General features: G+C 41.7%; 1 protein-coding gene across 1 annotated transcript in view; it reads left to right on the forward strand.

Moving 5' to 3' along the window:
• Positions 1-17,815: 17,815 nt before the first annotated feature.
• WDFY2 (WD repeat and FYVE domain containing 2) overlaps positions 17,816-18,027 on the forward strand; it is a 67,057-nt gene continuing 66,845 nt past the window's right edge. The window contains exon 1 of the mRNA XM_055801659.1: positions 17,816-18,027. This exon is cut by the window's right edge and continues 46 nt beyond it. Coding sequence (XP_055657634.1) covers positions 17,937-18,027 — 91 coding nt within the window. The 5' untranslated portion in view covers positions 17,816-17,936.

Consider the following 18,027-nt stretch of genomic DNA (forward strand, 5'->3'; position numbering starts at 1 on the left):
GCGTCGTCTGTCATCTCCACGGGGCTTAGGATGGGGAAAAGTGTTCGGTACCATTTTGATGGTGAATTCCCAGAGACGTGGTCTAGCCTTTTACTCGATGCTTTCAGGGAGAGAGAAAAAAAAGAAGAAAAAAAAAAGGAAAAAAACCGGCTAGCCCTAGCTGTGACCTTTTCCCCTACGTCCAGGCAGACGTTAACACTAATGTTTCTTTGATCCACACTAAGGCACTCCAGATTTGTTTCCTATAAACCATATAATTGTGGAGTGTTTCCAACCAATTAATGAAAAAGGTCTCTGTTCTCAGTTGTTTGGTGCTTTGGGTCCCCCCCCCCCCGAAAAAAGAAAAAATTGAGTCTCAGCTGTTTCTGCTCCTGTAACCGTGGAGCAGTAACTCCAGAGCCATTTCTTAATATAATCTGTCCAGGAGATTGCTCGGTTTCCCATCTGACTGATTTATTTTTTTTTCCCCATGATCCAGCTGATGTGCTCCCACCACTGCACTAGAAGGTATGAAGCCACTGTGCTCCTTCCTTTTCTCAAGATAAAATTGCCAGTGTCCTGGTTTGATTCATCTTGCTTTTCCAGGCAGGATTTCTGTCTTGTTAGGCAAGAGCTGGTTTGGGCTTTTTTTTTTTTTTTTTTTAAGACTAATGAAAGATTAGCATTTAGTCTCTAGGAAGAGGGAGGGATATAACTGTATTTCCATTACAGATTGGTATGCATTCTTATGCCTGCAAGCAGCTTATTTTGGCTTTCCTGTGGGCGCTGCATCTGCGACCCGTGCCATCCCTTCTCAGGCACTGGGATGAAGTCAGGGCCACTTCTTTTCAGCCCAGTTCATCATTCAAGGCCATTATGGAATCTCCAATCTCAAGGACTTTGTGAGAGCTGGGCAGGAATCTTTGCAATTGGTGCAGACCAAGATACAGCAGCTGGGTTTCTTTGGAAGCAACATCTTTTACTCTTGAGTATTTCTCAGTGTGGATCCTGCTAGTGGTGGGAAGCGTGGCCAAGCTTATGTGCATCCAGTGGCTCTTGAGCTGCTTGTATCTTTCCAGTAGTTCAGTGTTCGAGCTCCAGCAGTGGTGCTGTGTCTTAAGAGCAGAAGCAAGGCTGTTCTGCTCCAGGTTCTGCCAGTGAATCTGAATCCCTGCTGTCAGAGGAAGCAAACTAGCAGGTGCCACAGAGGTCACGTTGCTGGGTTGCCCTGGAATCCAGCTGCATGCCAGCCCCTGTTATGCAGTAGAATATACGGACTATCAGAGAGACTTGGTTTGCAGCCATTTCCTCTCTATAGAGGTGTTTTGGGACACCTTTCTTCCCCTCAGCTCCCCACAGAAAGCTGCAGGTATGTTCTGCAGCTCCTAAGGTCAGCAAGACTGGCTGCTGCTAGAGTAGTCATTTTCTCCCTAAGGTGGTGGGATTCAAGCTGTTAAGTAAAGGCTGCAGTGCTGCTTTAACCAGTCGTGTCTTGGGATTAGTAACTTCATTTGGGAATAATGTTGAGTAAGTGTATGATGTCGGCCTCTAATTGGCTTCCTTTTAAATCTCTGAGATAGGCACATCCTTCAGACATGCCATCTTCTTTCTCGTTTGTATGTTGCTGATGTTTCATTGACTGTCCTAATAAAAACAGCATCACTTTTACATGTCAAGAGTCATGCATCTTCTTGGAGAGCACCCTAAAAATGGGAAGCTTCTGGAATGATTCCTTCTCCAAAGTGCTAGAAAAAACAGCATTTTAGAGTCACTGCTGTAGCAGGAAAGTGTCATGGTGAAAGGCAGCCTGGGCCATGGAGATTTTGCATAAGTCCTGGAGGGTCATTTGGAGTTTTTAAGTTTTGTTGCCAGTAAATCACTCATAATGGTAGAATCGGTCATAAAGCAGCATGAATTCTGAACCAACTTGGAAAACTGCAAGCTGAAGGCATGCAGGCATTTTCTTACCAACCCTAGAGGAAGGTGGGACCGAAGTAGCTTGGCACACTCTACCCCTATTCTTCTCAGCCTTTGTGATTATCACTGATAGAAGAATGCCACAGACAAAACTTATACACAGTTCCAGAGGGATTTATACAAGCAAAACCACTTTACTGTACTTTTCTGTATGTACTTGCTTTTTGCTGTTATCTTTGAAGCCATTCGGAACATTCAGTTCTTCCCGCTCCTGTGCATCTTCTATTAGATCCCCTATAGGGCAGAATCAAGGCTGGATGTGTGTTGTCTGTGGTAGGCATTAGTACTTTTCTCCTGGGAGTGGGCCAATTTTATTAATATTGAGAAAGATTCTTTCAAAGATAGATAATCAACCTAAGCCTTAAGTGTGTATCAGCCTCTTGATGTAAGAGTTCTAATGGCTAGTACTGCCATCAGAGTCACATTTATAAATCTGGATAGGAGCTTTGCTAAGAAGGAACAAAACCCAGTGATACTAGTGCTTATGCTCATTACTGGTAGAGCTGACACAGAGGAGCAGGGAGAGAGCTTGAGGCTGTCACTTTGATGCATCTTTGGTTTCAGCTTTTTTACATGGTGGGCAAAGTTATACCCCATGTGAGGTCTAAATGAGCTAGTTCTACCTTTTCTCCTAAATGTAGATGAATTATTTCAGCATGGTTCTGTCTGGAGGAATGCTCTTGCTGTTCTGATGATGCAAAAGATTCCAGCTACTTTCATACGTTTTTTTGTTTGTTATCTGCTGTGCATCCATGAGGAAGCATGGATGTATGTGTATGCCTAAAGGTACTGATTTTCTGGTCTTTAGAATGAGTGTTGTTCAGTTGGGGACAAATAAGATGATATTAAAAATGCAAGTTCCAATTTAAATTTGTATGCTAAGTCAATAAATCGTAACTCAAATATAAGTATGAAAATATACCTCAAAAAACATCATATCAAAAAAATTGAAGAGCATTTTTGGCATCATTTGCTTTTACTGTGTTTTTTTTCCCTGAACAGCTTCTTTTCCCTGTCAATTTTGTGATATTTTTGTTGTGTTATCACACAGTGTTAGCCTTATTTTGTCCTAAACTGCAAGCTTGAATGAAAGATGTTATGCTAAAGACCTTCAAGCAGGTCTGAGATCTAAAATTGACAGTATAACTTTTTTTTTTTTAATTGGCTTTCTCCTCAATAAAGAATTGTTTCACAAAGAATATGTCAAGATCTCGGTCAGCCCGGGTTTTAATGACAAAGGTAAAATTTTCAGAGCTTCCTTTAGAATACCATTCTGTAGCCTTGTAGATTGTGACCGTTAAACTTTTTTCCCCTGTTTAAGTCTTATATTTTCCATTGGCTAATTTTATGTTACTGCTTATCGTTAAATATATATCTTTGTACACCATTGAGTTTCAATTTATTACCTTTTCATACTCATGTCCTATTCGTTTTAGTCTTCCTTTAGCCAAGACCTGTGCATTCAACTTACTTGCTTTTTTTTATAAATAAAATTTTATTTTTCACTTGTCTTGCATACACGGCTGCTTTTATTGTTGATTTTTTTGGTTGTTTTTACTTGTTTCAATTCAGTAGGCCTTGACCCTACTTTTTTTTCTCTTCCTGAAATTATTACCAAAGATAAATTGATAAAATCTTATAATTCAGATAGCTTAGGTAAACATATAAAACTCATCCTAGACTGAGTAATTACTGAGAATGCTGGGGTCAAATAAGATGTAACCCCAAATTCTTTTCAGAAAAGTCACATTAAGGTAACTGCATCTCAGTTTTTAATGTATATTCTAGGACTTGGACTGAGGGTGCCTATTTTTCTAAAATTTGTACAGGCAGCTGCCTGCCTTTGAAACTGTCTAGCACCTTTTAGAAGTCTGTACTTTGGCTTCCCCAGCACCAGAACACAGTGAAACTACATGCCTTTGCAGAACGATGACCTCTTAAAGAAGTTGCATTCTGGCTTCTTTTGGCCCATCTTCAAAGACGGCCTCCTCTTCATTGTCCGTCTATCGGGAAGCCCAGAGGATAGCCTTTGAAGCTTCCTAGGGGTTTTTGTATTCCCCACCACCCTTCCAGTCCTCCAAATCCCTTGCTGTTTCCTGGCTCAGGAGTTGGAACTGCAGCGAGCAGCAGTGTATCATCCAGGGGAAGAATAGTTGATGTGGAAATGCAAGGAAATAGGTATTATAGTAGTTTGATACAGTTTGTTTTCTAACTGTACAGACTGTGGGTACTGGGAGACTAAGTTCATGAATATTTGTGAGGTACTTGGGTTCTTCCAAAGAAAGTTATGATAGAAGTGCACAATAAAATTATTTGCAGAGGAAAAACTAATCTCTTCAAGGACCATCTGTGCTGTGACAGCAGAAGTCAGTCAGTTAATGATGGAGAGGCTGCAAGGCACCTGGGTAGAGGATAAGGAGGCTTTTGTCATTATACATGCTTTTCCTTTGATATTACTGGCCTTAGGTTGAAAGGTCTTCTAGGCTTTGATTTGTCTTCGTATGTATTTAACCATGTTTAACGGAGCAGGACCTATTTGGTACTGGTGGGAATATTAAATCTAACATGGAGAAAGCTGCTTAAAACAAACATTTCAAAATTACAATTGTAATAAGGTAGCATATAAGATAAATAGATATACAGTTCTTACATATCCTTCCTGATGTGTTACATTGCTCCTTTCACTTAAGGTTGGATTCTGGTCAAGAACAAAAACCTGTCTCAGCTCTGGGCCTTTAAATTTATTCTGTCTCTTGGGTATCTCAGCTGGCACGTCAAGACCCAAAGAGAATAGAAAACACCCTCTAGCATACAAAAGCTAAGATACTGTACCTGTCTCTTTTTATTATTTATTTCTTCTTGAACTTGTTTTCCATCCTTGAGGTAGCAGCAGGCAGCAGCAGTCCACTTGATTCCTGATAACACCAGAGGGCCCAGGGAAATACTGGTACAGACTTCTCAGCTCCCCTCCAGTGCCCCAGGGCATGAAGGCGGGAGAAGTCTTCTGCATTTGCTAAAACAACAGGTATGAGGAGACCTTAGCTTATTATGCCAGGAGGAAAAAGAAAGAAGGCCAGAGATAATAGTTGTATCTATCAGATAGTTAGAGATCATTTGTAGCAGCCCACCCTGGTTTTGTTTAGCTTTCTCTTCTTGTAGCCCTGATTAGAAGGTCCTGCATGTGTGATAAGGGGTTAATGCAGTCCTCCACACAAATACCTGTAACACACAATGTTGCCATGCAGGCTCTCCTCAGGATGATAGGACCAGAACCAAGATATTCTTTCACCACAACACCACTTTTAAGCCATCTTTCATATGGTTCTTACATCCCTCCCAGGGAAGCTTTCCTGGGACATCAGTACCCTGCCTGTACCCACCGACCTGAGTGATCTCCTGTCACCATTCCAGCAACTGCTTTTGTTCGTTCCTCCAAGCATTCCTTCTTGTCTACACTACCAAGACTCAGTAGCCCTGGAAATCATCCCCTCGTTGAAGTGCTGAACCCTTCCGCCCATTTCATAGCATAGCAACGTAACTCCATTACCATGGATCCCAGACGCAGGCGTGCAGAATTTATCTAACTAATCGAGTGGCTAAGGGACACCAATTCCAGCCACAGTCAACTTAAGAGTATAAAGCGGTTACAGCTAAAAGATAGTCTACGAGTGCTTCCCAGGGAGGCAAAAAAATGAGGTGGATTTGTCTTGTTTTCTTCCCCCCCCATTTTTTAATGGCCAATGTAATGGGTATAGTCTTGGTAAACAAGAGGACAGAATTATTCATTCATCCCTAAATTGCTTCCCACTGAGATACCACACCTGCATGTGGTATTTGAGAGCTGAGAGCTCTTCCTTTAAAATATTGCCACACTGTAGAAGTTTATTATCCAGCTTTTACTCTAAGTGTGATTATTATGCATTGCCATCTTATGCCCAAAATCAAAACACACTCTAAAAGATGCACTTGGTTGCTCTCTGGAAAGCAGCAGGCGTGACTGGTGTCAAATGGAACATAGACCAACCACTTGATCTGTCTTTTGCCACTTGGCAGTTAATGAAAACTTAGCAAATCTCAGCTAGTAGCTAATTGGAAATTCCCACAAAAGCCATCTATAAAGCAAAGATATAGGTCTTCTAGACTAAAACAAACCTGATAAAGCCTCTTTCATCCAGGGAAGAAATCTGTTCATCTTTATTCCCTGACTTGAAGCACCTTTGGCAAAGTGTTTGGGATTGTTTGCTGAGCATGTTATTCAAAAGATACAGTTAAAATTAAGTCAGAGGGATTTTTTTCTACTTTTATGCACACATTGAAGCCCTGATGTAAGGTGTATTTGTTACAGAAAATTTGAATGGATGCTACGGTGGGCAAATCTGTCTTGCACCAACTTGCAGAAAAATATGTCTTGTTTTAGAAATATTTCAAATGGGAAGGAAGGATGCTTAAGACATGGCTTTGAAAAGCACAAAAGGATAATTCTTACCAAGCTGAGAATACAAAAGCATTTCTTATTAGGAAAATTTTAGAACTGACTTGAGTCCAGCTTATAACAAACATTGAATTACAAGTGTAACCTTTTTTCATAACAACAGTCTTCACCAAGCAGTGCTGTTTTCATCAAAAATGAGTTCTATTTTTGTTGGGGATGGCTTTCAATTTCATGATGTTGCAATCAGAAAGCCTTGAACGTTTCGGGATCAGTTCTAATATTTTCCTGTTGGAAAACCATTTTTAAGGCAATATATGGTTTATCGTTGTTTTCTAAACATGGGTCCAAGAAAAAAGTCCAAGAAAGCCCATCCCATAATTCAGGCTGACACTAAGTGTATGCTTCCCCAGGTTTGGCAGAGTGTGTTGTGTACACTGGTTGTGTGATATATGTAACATAGTCTCTGAGATTCTCCTGCTCCTCCCCTCCTTTGAGGCATTTCTATTTTCTGTTGTTTCTGTTTTCCTAGGGCCTCGACACTGTTATATGCATTCATGGCTGGTTTATGTGAGTTGTGAATACACAGCTGATTTATATAACTGGGGTCTTGAAGGAAGATGAAACTTAATAATGCAAAGGAAACAAAAATATCAGACTTTTAACTATTACATCCATTCCATTTACTTCCAAGTTATTGCAGGGTTTTTTTATTATTTTATTTGCTTTGATCAATTCTTATTTTTCTTCATGTCTCCCATTTCACGTCCTCTTTATCTTGTCTTTTCCTTCAGAAAAAGTTACAATATGTTTTCCTTGACATTTCTACTTAGGTATTCAGTGTGGCTCTCAGCTGGCTGAGGGAAAAAAGCCAAAACTACTCATTTGCCTTGACAAGTGTTTTCAGTGTCTGTGTTTTCGATGATTGGTTGTTCTGTGTGCTTGACTTCTGCAGCAGCTAATAAGTAACTCCTGAATCCAGAGTAACTCCTGATTCCAAAGGTTGACAGATATCACTTGAGCTCTCATTTCAGAGGTGACAGCCTTTTAACCCAATTATAGTCCAGTGCAGCATGGTGGGACTCACTTGTGATCCCCTACCAGCCAGCTACTACAGCTAACTTATGGGGAATGGCACAGTATTCCTTTTTCAAGGGGAATTAGGGTCTGTTATGTTTTAATTTATACATTCTTTGGAGTGGTGGAGTGCCCTCCACCATATCGCCAATTTTTCCATTGCTGCCTCTGCTCATTGTTTCCTAACTCCCTTTTCCTAACTCCCTTTTTTGTACTGAAATCTATTACTCATGTGTTAACATGGTTTACAGTAGTTTTCACTGAGACATTTGGAGCTTTTACTTTTGTCTAGTTAGCTGGACACTTTTGTCACAGTGTCCCTCTAATTAAATATGGCCAATTTTGCTATAATGTGGGTTACTTTGTGGAGTATGTAACTGTAATTGTGACCATCATTTAAATCTGTTCCTTATGGCACTGGTAACAATCCAGCAGACCACTGCCACTAGCACCAAACTTTCCTGTAATTCTGACATCGTAGTGAATTCCTCCCCAACTGGCAGTAAGAAGGTCTTACACGGCTTTTTCTCTGCTTGAATTCTCTGTTTTCTGGATTGTGAAATTATCCTCTGCATAATTCAAGAACTGTTTCATGATCTATGTTTAGCAGAATTTGTTACCCAACAGATGTCTGGACAGTTAATGACCTCTGTAAGTACAGCCCTGTGATTTCTTGCTAATGATGGTCCAAGAATTTTTAATCTCTTCTGCTACGAGTCAGCACTAGGGCAGCATGTCACCTCTTATTAAAAAACAAAAGCATAAAATGTGTATAAGTCTTCCCTTCACAATTGTTATGTCTAGTCAGAAGTGGTATTTATCCCTCATTCTCTTTTGCATCTTTATGTTCATGAATGTGTGCACACAGAAATGCGAATAGTTCCATATTTTTCTGGCCAAAAACAAAGGAAATGAATAAAACCCCCTGAAAGTAATCAGAATCTAATTTCAAAGAAAAAGTACTTCCAGAAAAACAAGTCAGAACTGACACTTGCCAGCCTTAAACTTGAGGCAAGGGTAGATGCCTAGAAAAGTCCATGGTAGCAAAGCCTCTTCAGCTGTCACTTTTACACATATGGCAAATGTAGTCTTACAAGAGGATTTGGAGGCACTGGAGCCAGATCATTACCCCTGGCCAGTGATGTGTTCACAGTATGAAATCATGCTGCAGCTGCACAACTATTCCTTCTTTCCTCCTCACCATTCAGATCAGGCTCAAGCCCATCCCTGCATAGGAAAGTTGTCCTATTTTTCCGGGTTTTTTTTCTCTCTTTTCGGTTATTGGCACTTGGGAGAGCAGAACTATTGGGAAGAGTTGTATCAAAGAGGAGGTAACAGAATCACTAACGTCTGGCACTCCTCTTGCAGGGAAGGGAGTCAAGGAATCGAATGCTGATACAGGTCTGGTCAGACATCCCTATGGAGGAATTCTGCAAGGCAGATGCTGAAGTCCCTAGAACATAAATCTGCACAGTGAAGTGCTTGAGAGGATGGCTCATACTCCTCTGTGTGCCACTGTGAAGAAGAGAAACTGTCTGCACACAAGTGCTCCTCGGTAGCAGCTGGGCTCCTGGCAACTACCTGGGACTCGCACTGTGTAGCTCCTGAATGCCAGGAAGTTTGCTAGATGTCTTGTTGGTACCTGCTTGTACAGCAGAAGGGTCATTGTGGACAATTCTGGATTGGAAGGTACCAAAACCCTGGAGAAAGATTAATCAGCTGGATCTACACTGGTAAGGTTCAGAGGCCAGTTCTCTGGCACTGCTACACAGAGCTCTTACAATTGAATTGTAAGCACATTAGCTGGCAGTTTTTGCACATGACTCTTGGCAGCCTCTCAGATGGTACCTGAACGTGGCTTGGAGGACAGCATGGAACAGGGACCATTTCCCAATGCCAGTTTTACATCATCACTCCTTCTTGGGGGGAAAAAGAAAATGTAGTTCTGTGATGCAAGCTGGGACACTGGCCTCAGAACCCAAAGAACAATCTCTGGCCTTTTTTATAAGCTAATATTGCTGGACACATCCTGGAGCAGGTACCAGAGTTTCTTCATACGCTTTTGGGCTTTGGCTCTCCTGCTTTAGGAAAAGGTTTCTTTTTTCGTTTTGTTTTGTAGGGTTTCGGGGGTTTTTTTTTAATGAGTTTAAGTATATGCGTATATGCATACCTACCCATGTGGCTTTTCAGATGGAGAAACATATTTCCAACACTCATTCATTACAATTTGAGGGTCTTACATGTTCTTAATTACTAACTGTTCCTTTTCCAGTGTCTTCTCACTTGAATACTTTGGGAGCACTAACACGGCCAATTCTTACAGTGTTTCTTGTGGTTCAGTGAAAAATAACTGTTACCCTAATCCCCTGCTATTACTGGGAGATGATTTACCACATTATACAAGCTCTTTTGACTTCAGGAACATCACTTGGCCTCATACGGAGGCTTTTGAGCACCTTTATTTTTGACACTGATACCTGATTTAGAGCCTCTGTGTGAAAATTGTCCTGTGTTCATTTTAAGTGCACAATACAGAGGCTATTCTGGGGCCAGTTAGCCTGAACAACAGGAGTAGATCAAAACTACCGAGAATGTCAGACTTTTTTTTTTTTTTAAAGTCAACCCGTATGGGTTTTCTTTGTTTTCCCAGTTGGAGTTTCCTCATCTACTTTCAGAGGTACAAGGTGTACATTCACCAGTTCCTCAGTCTTCACAGAGGTATTTCTACTACCTTGTCAGATGATATTTTTACACAAGGAGGTCACCATGTTACATGAGAACATACTGAATAATTGGGTTTCACCCTCAAACCCATGTGGCCTCTTGTCTCTAGAGCACTTACTGTTTTACAAATAAAGAGTATTTCTCCCACTTTCATGAATTTTCTCATTTGGTAGCTGTCCTGGAATGGGCCAGTGCTTCCACACCCACTCTTGTCCTAAAGGATGTCTCCCCAAAGCAGCTAAACCTGACTCAGATATGGTTCTCTCTTCAAACTCCAAGGGCACGCTGTAGATTCTGACTATAGACATATGGGCCTACTACTGTGCGAGATGTTCCAAGCAATCAGACATTCTGGCTATAATCTAGAATAAAAATGATGCTTATCAGGAATAGCCATGAGGTAATCAGGGAACCAAACGCTCCACACTATCCACGAAAGTGCCCATCTAAGCGTGGCATCACTGGGATGTATATATGTGCTCAAAGGCTGAGGAACGCCTTCCTGCAGTGATGGCCAGAAATGCTGACTTACCTGCTACAGTGAAGGTGACTCATAACATTTGCGTAGAATAAGACATAAAAAAATTTGATCAAGACAGTCTAGGATTCGTTTTTAAACTCCTTGAACACCCCTATTGTACTGAGTCATAAGTCCATGTATACACTGAAATTTCTGCTATTTTGCTCTCAAGCTGCTTCTCAGGACTTCTTTGCAGGAATCACTTTCCACAGAAAGGATGAGCTCAGTCACCCTGCTTCAGGAACCACAAGCTTTTAAAGCAATCTTTTGTTATAGGTCTGCATTGAGAAAAATTGGCAGCTTTAGTGAGGGCCTACCTATTTTCTTAAAGATCCAGATACTTGTTTTGTACAATGTGGAGATTTCCATGTAATTGCAAGTAAGGGCTAATCTACAAAATGGCTTGACTAAGAAAACTGCCCAGCTCCAGAAACTTTCTATTGAAAAATGCATATTATGATGATGCTAGAACTTTGTTAGCAGTAGCACTGGTAGGATCTTTTTGGCCATAAGTTGTATCAGACTTTTTTTATTATTATTTAAATAGTCTTTTGTTCCTGTTTCTAAGGTACTTTCAGTATTAGTAAGCAAAACCCAGTGTTTAATCATGGAGTCACAGAATGGTTTGGGTTGGAAGGAACCTTAAAGATCAACTAGTTCCAACCCCCTGCCATGGGCAGGGACACCTTCCACCAGACCAGGCTGCTCAAAGCCCCATCCAGCCTGGCCTTGAGCACTGCCAGGGATGGGGCATCTACAGCTTCTCTGGGCAACCTGTGCCAGTGCCTCACCACCCTCCTCATAAAAAAATTTCCTTCTTATGTCCAGTCTCAACCTACAGTCTTTCAGTTTCAAACCATTTCCACTTGTCCTGTCACTACAGGCCTTGGTAAGAAGTCTGTCTCTTTCTTATAAGTCCCCTTTACATATTGAAAGGCTGCTATAAGGTCTCCCTTATAGCTTTATCTTCTCCAAGCTAAACAACCCCAGCTCTCTCAGGCTTTCTTCACACGAAAGATGTTCCAGCCCTCTGACTGTTTTTGTGGCCCTCCTCTGGACCCACTGCAACAGGTCCATGTCTTTACTGTGCTAGGCACCCAGGAGCTGGACTCAGTACTTCAGGTGAGGTCTCACCAAAACAGAGGGGGAGAATCACCTCCCTTGACCTGCTGGCCACACTTCTTTTGATGCAGCCCAGGATTCAGTTGGCTTTCTGGGCTGCAAGCACACATTATCAGCTCATGTCCAATTTTTTGCCTACCAGTACCCCCAAGTCCTTCTCTGCAGGGCTGCTCTCCATCCACTCATTCCCCAGCCTGTATTGATATGGAGGATTGCCCTGACCCAGGTGCAGGACCTTGCACCTACCCTTGTTGAACTTCACGAGGTTTCAGATGGTTGAAAGCAATTTGTCAGCCTAACAGCATCTATTGTAGGCCCATGTGTAGTAAAGGTGAGAAAATAATAATAATAAAAAAAGCTGAAAGACAAAAGTTGTTGCAAGAAAATGTTCCTTGATATTCCCTGGACATGTTCTTAACTGCACACTTTAGATGAAAGAAGAGGAAATACTTCAAAGCTTTCATATAGTTCGTGCACTATGTAAGAGAAATTTATTTATCTTTCAAGCAGGTTATATAGGTGATTTTAATGCATTTTCCAAATAGAAAATGTATTTATTGATGATACTCCGTGATTCTTCAATATCATGGAGGGAAAGAAGATTTAGGAAAAAAGAAAGTTTTGAAGTTCTGAGACCTCGAAAAATAAAAGAATAATGAGCTTAGAAGAATTAGTGGTCAGAAAGTTCCACCAAAAAGACAGTGAATTAAATTACAGAGGTTTTTTACAGCAAGTTGGGAGCCCAAAATGTGAGTAATACTATAGCAGGATCAATGAGGACAAAGGAAACGGCAATAAGACTGCATACAATGCCAGAACTGCTTATGGGGCAAAATCTATGAGCCAGGAGTTCTCATTTGCAGCCCACACACTGACACAGCATCACTTTTTTTGTTCTCACATGTTCACAGTCAGTTACAAAGCCAACAGCACTTGCATGGCAGCTAAAAATGAGTGTATTTCTTCTCGATAAGGTGCTGCATAGTGATAGTGCCATGCATATTTTTTAAAGCTATCTTTTTTCTCCGTAACTTTGACCTAGAGCAGATTCAAGCATGTTTCTGGTAGGTCATAATTTTCTGAATGCCTGCATAAAACAAAACTAATGAAACATAGAAGAAAACTGTCATAATGAGCATGTAGGGCTTATTAATAGAAATGTGATAGGCAGTACTGTTCATTGTGTGACTGATAAATACCTAGAGGAAAATAAGGAGCAATATCTACATTTGAGGGTGCATTTTTATAACAGCTTTTGTATTTTTAAGCAAGATGGACAAGCGGATTTTCCACAGAACATTTTTGCTCTGTGAAGTCTGCCTTTCTATATAAAGAGCTCATCTATATTTTTTTCCCACATGGTTCGAGGAATGATGTAGCATCTCAAATTAAAAATATTTTTTCGGTAACTATCTTATGAAGGCTATCACTGCTGACAAAACAGAAGAAGGAGAGAATTTTAAGTATGCGTTTTTGCATGGCATAGAAGTGCAAGTTTTGAAGAAATTGTAAATCCTGTATACTGTAAAGCTGGAAAACATTTAGTTTGCAAACAGGCAGAGAAGAAAAGCATGGGAGAGAATAAAACACTTGCACATTCAACAGCTATTGAGAGGCTCTACCTGTTGCAAAGTGATTTTAGCTTTTTTATGTGGTTATCTTTTGTGTATATAAGTGCTTTGGTTTTGCACAGGCAATGGAGGAAGAGGCCCCAGAAGCTGTAATCTGGCTTGCTGTCAGTGGAGCAGTTTTAAATTTAAGCATTGAATCAGTCAAAGTGCAGTTTCGCTCCCACACTAGTTCCCCTCTTGCAGACTGACAGCAACTGGAATCAGATTACTTAATGGCTCAGAAAGGCACGTGTTGTATAGTTTGGGCCTAAATTTTAATTGCAATAAAATATTTTTTCTTTATAAAAGGCCTGTTCTTGGGATTGTTAATAGTACTCTTCATGTCGTTGGGCACTTTATAAAAGGCCTGTTTTTCTTAGTATTCACAAGGAGGCTACCCTGTTTATTAAATTGTCCTACACCCACTCAGTGGCCGCAACGCTTACCAGTTTTAGCTGAAAGGTATCCAAGTATGTCACTATGTTGTCAGATCATGTAATTATGATAATATTGCAGAACAGTTTCAATGACGCTAGAACAGAATGTATCGTGCTGTTTGACTAAGGGATTTCCCCTCCTCTTTTAACAGAAATAACAACTTTGCAGACAGCAGTATCTAAACAAAGGGCTGACAGCAGAGCTGGAGACCCTCCAGCTCCGTCCTCTCTGGATCACGCTGTTCACCTGCAGGTTGGGATTCTCTCCTGCTTGTCTGAACTGTCACAAAAGGCGTGATTACCTACGTTTTTAAACAAATTTCGTTTGTAAGACTCAGAAGAATCTCATCCTGATATGCCAAAATAAATATTTTTTTTAGAATCAATGCCCCAAACCAATCAACCAACAAAACAGAAGATGGAGCCAGAGAGCAGCGTTTAAAGCAAATTGCCAGAGAAGATTGGGATTTCTAAGCTTCAAACAAGACTGCAGATGAGGAATTGGAGAAAGTCCTCCAAGGCTCCGGTGTGGTACGAGGGCATGGAAGGTGGCTGCACTGTGTGTAAACACATCGGTTCAAACCAGCACTGCTTCTTCCCAGTGGTCTTCTGTTGTCAACCTGTACATGAATGCATGAGCCACTGTCAATTGCTCATAGGCAGACAGCCTAATTCTGCTCTATCCATATCAAAAGAGTGAAAGTCAACCCGCATCAAGAAAATAAAGACCAAAACTAACAGAGGGAAGGATGTTTGATTTACCATGGTGGCATAGCAAAACGCAGAGCAAGAGAAATGATGCTATGAAACAAGGATGAGGTAATAATAATTTGATATAAAGTAAGCTGTATTTTTCAGCTTGTTTTTCACTCTGATGGATATACTCTTCCAAGAAAGTTCAAATAATCCACACGAGTAACCACACTTTCTACAAATTCAGAATTTATGTTAAGAAGAAAAAGAACCTTTAAATGATGTCATCATATAAATTTCCTTACATGTAATTTTTGTGATTTCCTGCAAAAAGCACATACCAGAGGAGCATCATATAATTCTTAACCCTACAATTTTTTTAAATGTAGAAAAAGAACTGAATAATCTTGCTTTTTTTGGCATCAAATTCAATTACTAAATTGTCTTGCTTTTGGTCCTAGCAATGTTTTTAATCCACACAATTTAACCTAAAAGATATGACAAGAAATGGAAAACAATCTGCTAGGAAGTATTTATAAGATTTATTTTCTTGATATTTTTTTTCAATTATGTGGGGAAACACTTTTCTAAAGTACTCTAATTTTGCTTCTATGGGTACTCATTAAACTTGATGTCTACAGTGATTCTAACTTGAAGTCTTTTTGTCCATTAGTTTTTGTCACTATGGGAAAATTGTTTTTTTAAAAGTTTTTGTTGAACTGTGTGTGACAGTAGATCTGTGAGAACACTCAGGTTTTGTTGTTAATTTCAATGCCTTTTCCTACCATTACGATAATATTCTTTTAGCTTGTTGGGTGGAATGCAGGAGGAAGCTCCAGGTTCCCATCTCACTTTGAAATCTTTCTTTCTTCTCTGTTTCCCTTCCTCCTTTTCTCAGGTTTCCATGCATTACTTTTTCTTCCCTCAGTCATAGCAAAACTGCTTTGGTGTGCAATAATTTCCCACCCATATTTCCCATATAAGAGAGAGTAGAGCATTGACCTCAGGTTTGCATACCTGGTGACTTCAGGATACCTTTCTATTATTCACACACCTTCCTGGTCTTGCAGAGGAAGTCATTACAGACAAGCTTTAGAACATGCCCTTAAGATTTTTATCATGGCAGCTGGAGCCTCTCTTGCATTGTGTTGTCTTTTTTTGTTGTTGTTGGGTGTGGGGTTTTTTTTCTTTTCCCCAGTGGGTAACTTACTTCCAAAGATCAAACCTTTATAAAAAAATCCGTATTTTATTTCAGCATATTATTTGGCTTTGGTTCAAAATGCATGCCCACCTTTCAGCATTTTCCTCCAAACAGTGTCTCAAACCTTGAAGGAGTAGTGTTGGACCTGAAACTGTTTAAGGATATAGGAGAGACAAATAGGGAAATGTAATATGTAATATGCAATTGAAAAAAATCCAGCTAATCTGGGGGATACAAAGGACCTACTTCCAGTCCCGTGAACCATGGCTGTTTATTAAGATACTAATTTTCCCCATTACCTGCTTCCTTAAAGGCCTGTTTGGCAAAAAGTATTCTGGGTCTCTGAAGAGTCTGTTGTCTCCAGCATACTCTCAGCCCCCATTTATCTGTCAGCAGTGCACAGTGCCCAGTCTTGAATGCAACCAACTGCAAAGAGAGCGGACCTTGCCAGTTCTAAAACCCATTTAGACACATGTCCATTCTGAAAACTATCAAGTATATACACATCTTCAAAGAATATCACGTCTCATCAAGTTGCAAGTTGTGCATTTCTATCTGTAGGTCTAGCCTATGACCACAGGTTCATCCGTAGTGGTACAAGGATTGGTCTTTGCTTCTTTAGTATTAGTTCCTGTCTAAGAACTGCAAGAAAGAGATATTATCTAGTGCAATCACATATCCTCTGGGAAATACTTTGAGACTGCAGATTCATGTCCTATAAGCCATTTTACAGCCACTAGCTGTTTCTGTCTGCACCTTACCCTCCACAGGATGCTCTGACGATTGAGCAGAGTATAGCTTAAATGTTGTGCTGTTCTCCTGCAGATACTGCCTGTTTGTTTAGTGTATCAGAGATTACTAAACATTGTGAAAATTTAGTTTCTGCCCCCAAAAATTTACTATATTTTTCCTCTGTTGCCTATTAGTACATAGGCAACATCACCAACCAACTGGGCAAGGAGGGCCTGTTCTGTTGCTGACACTGTTGTATGTTACTCCCAGAGGAAAAAAGAAACTCCTGATCTCCAAGTTTTTCATATCTGATTTTTTTCATGAAGAACTGCTACTCATTGGCTTAGTGTGGGTAAATTTAAAGTTACAACTGAAGTAACGCTTCCCAATCGGCTGACTAGTTCTGTGATGCAGGATTACAGTTTCAGACACCGAGCATGATTTTCCAGAATCTTTTTGAGACAGATTATGAAAGTTTGGCGTATACCTCCTGGAGGTGCTTTTCACAGGCGTTAGCACAGAGCTTTGGCCAAGTGATTTGATCTGCTTGGATCTCGATGAATCCATCGGGAAAGGCAGGTGAGCAGTAGCATCTTGCGGAAAACGAGCTGCTGGAAGCCTGCTGCCTTCCCCTCAGGAACAAGCTCTCCAGGCGTGAATCCCTGCGGCCAGTCCCCACCAGCCCAGCTGCCCCCGTGCTTTATTTCACCCATATTTCACACTGAATACTGAAATTCACGTAGAAATCGTTATGTAAACGTTGTGTAATGCAGAAAATACTAGAGAGATGTGAATACGACAAGGTCCTGCTGTCCGATGTAGCAGCAGAAATCTCGTCTTTACCTCACCTGCTGACCTCCAGCCCCAAGGTAAACGCAGAAAGGAAAAAGTAATGTAAACACAGGGAAGCAGCCGCCCCCTTTCATCTCTACTCCCTTTTCTTTCGCAAAAGGGTTCACGGCAGCGTGACGACGGGGCGGCAGCAAAGCAGCCTAACCGTGCCGACCGAGCAGCCCCAGGCGTTTGTCAGGAGAGGGACAGGATTACCTAGCTGCCCCTAAGAAGCACCAGCGCTCGGCCCGGGCAGCCCACGCCCCCGGGACGGCGGCTATTGAAGCAGACGTGCGTTTAAAACGCTGCCTGCCGGGCGGGTTTCCCCTCACGAAGGCGCAGCGCAGCAGCCCCGCACCGCGAGATGGCGGCGGGCGGCCGCCATTTTCCCCGCCTCAGACCACCGCGCCCCGCCCCGCCCGGCCCGGCCCAGCCCGGCTCGGGGGCGGTGCCGCCGCCGCCGCGTTGGTTCCTGCTTCCCAGCGAGCCCACGGCGGCGCCGGGCTCCGGCAAGTCCCTCCTCCGCCTCGGCAGTGCGGGCCGCCTCCCCCGGCCGCAGCCTCCCCTGGCCGCAGCGGTGGAGCCCGGCGGCCCCACGGCGCCCATGGCGGCGGAGCCGCAGCCCAAGGCGCTGACCCGCAAGCCCCTCCTGCTCAACAAGGTGGAGGGCTCGCAGGAGGTGGTGAACATGGCAG

This window comes from Falco peregrinus, chromosome 4 (assembly GCF_023634155.1).
Source record: "Falco peregrinus isolate bFalPer1 chromosome 4, bFalPer1.pri, whole genome shotgun sequence".
NCBI classification, from domain to species: Eukaryota; Metazoa; Chordata; class Aves; order Falconiformes; family Falconidae; genus Falco; species Falco peregrinus.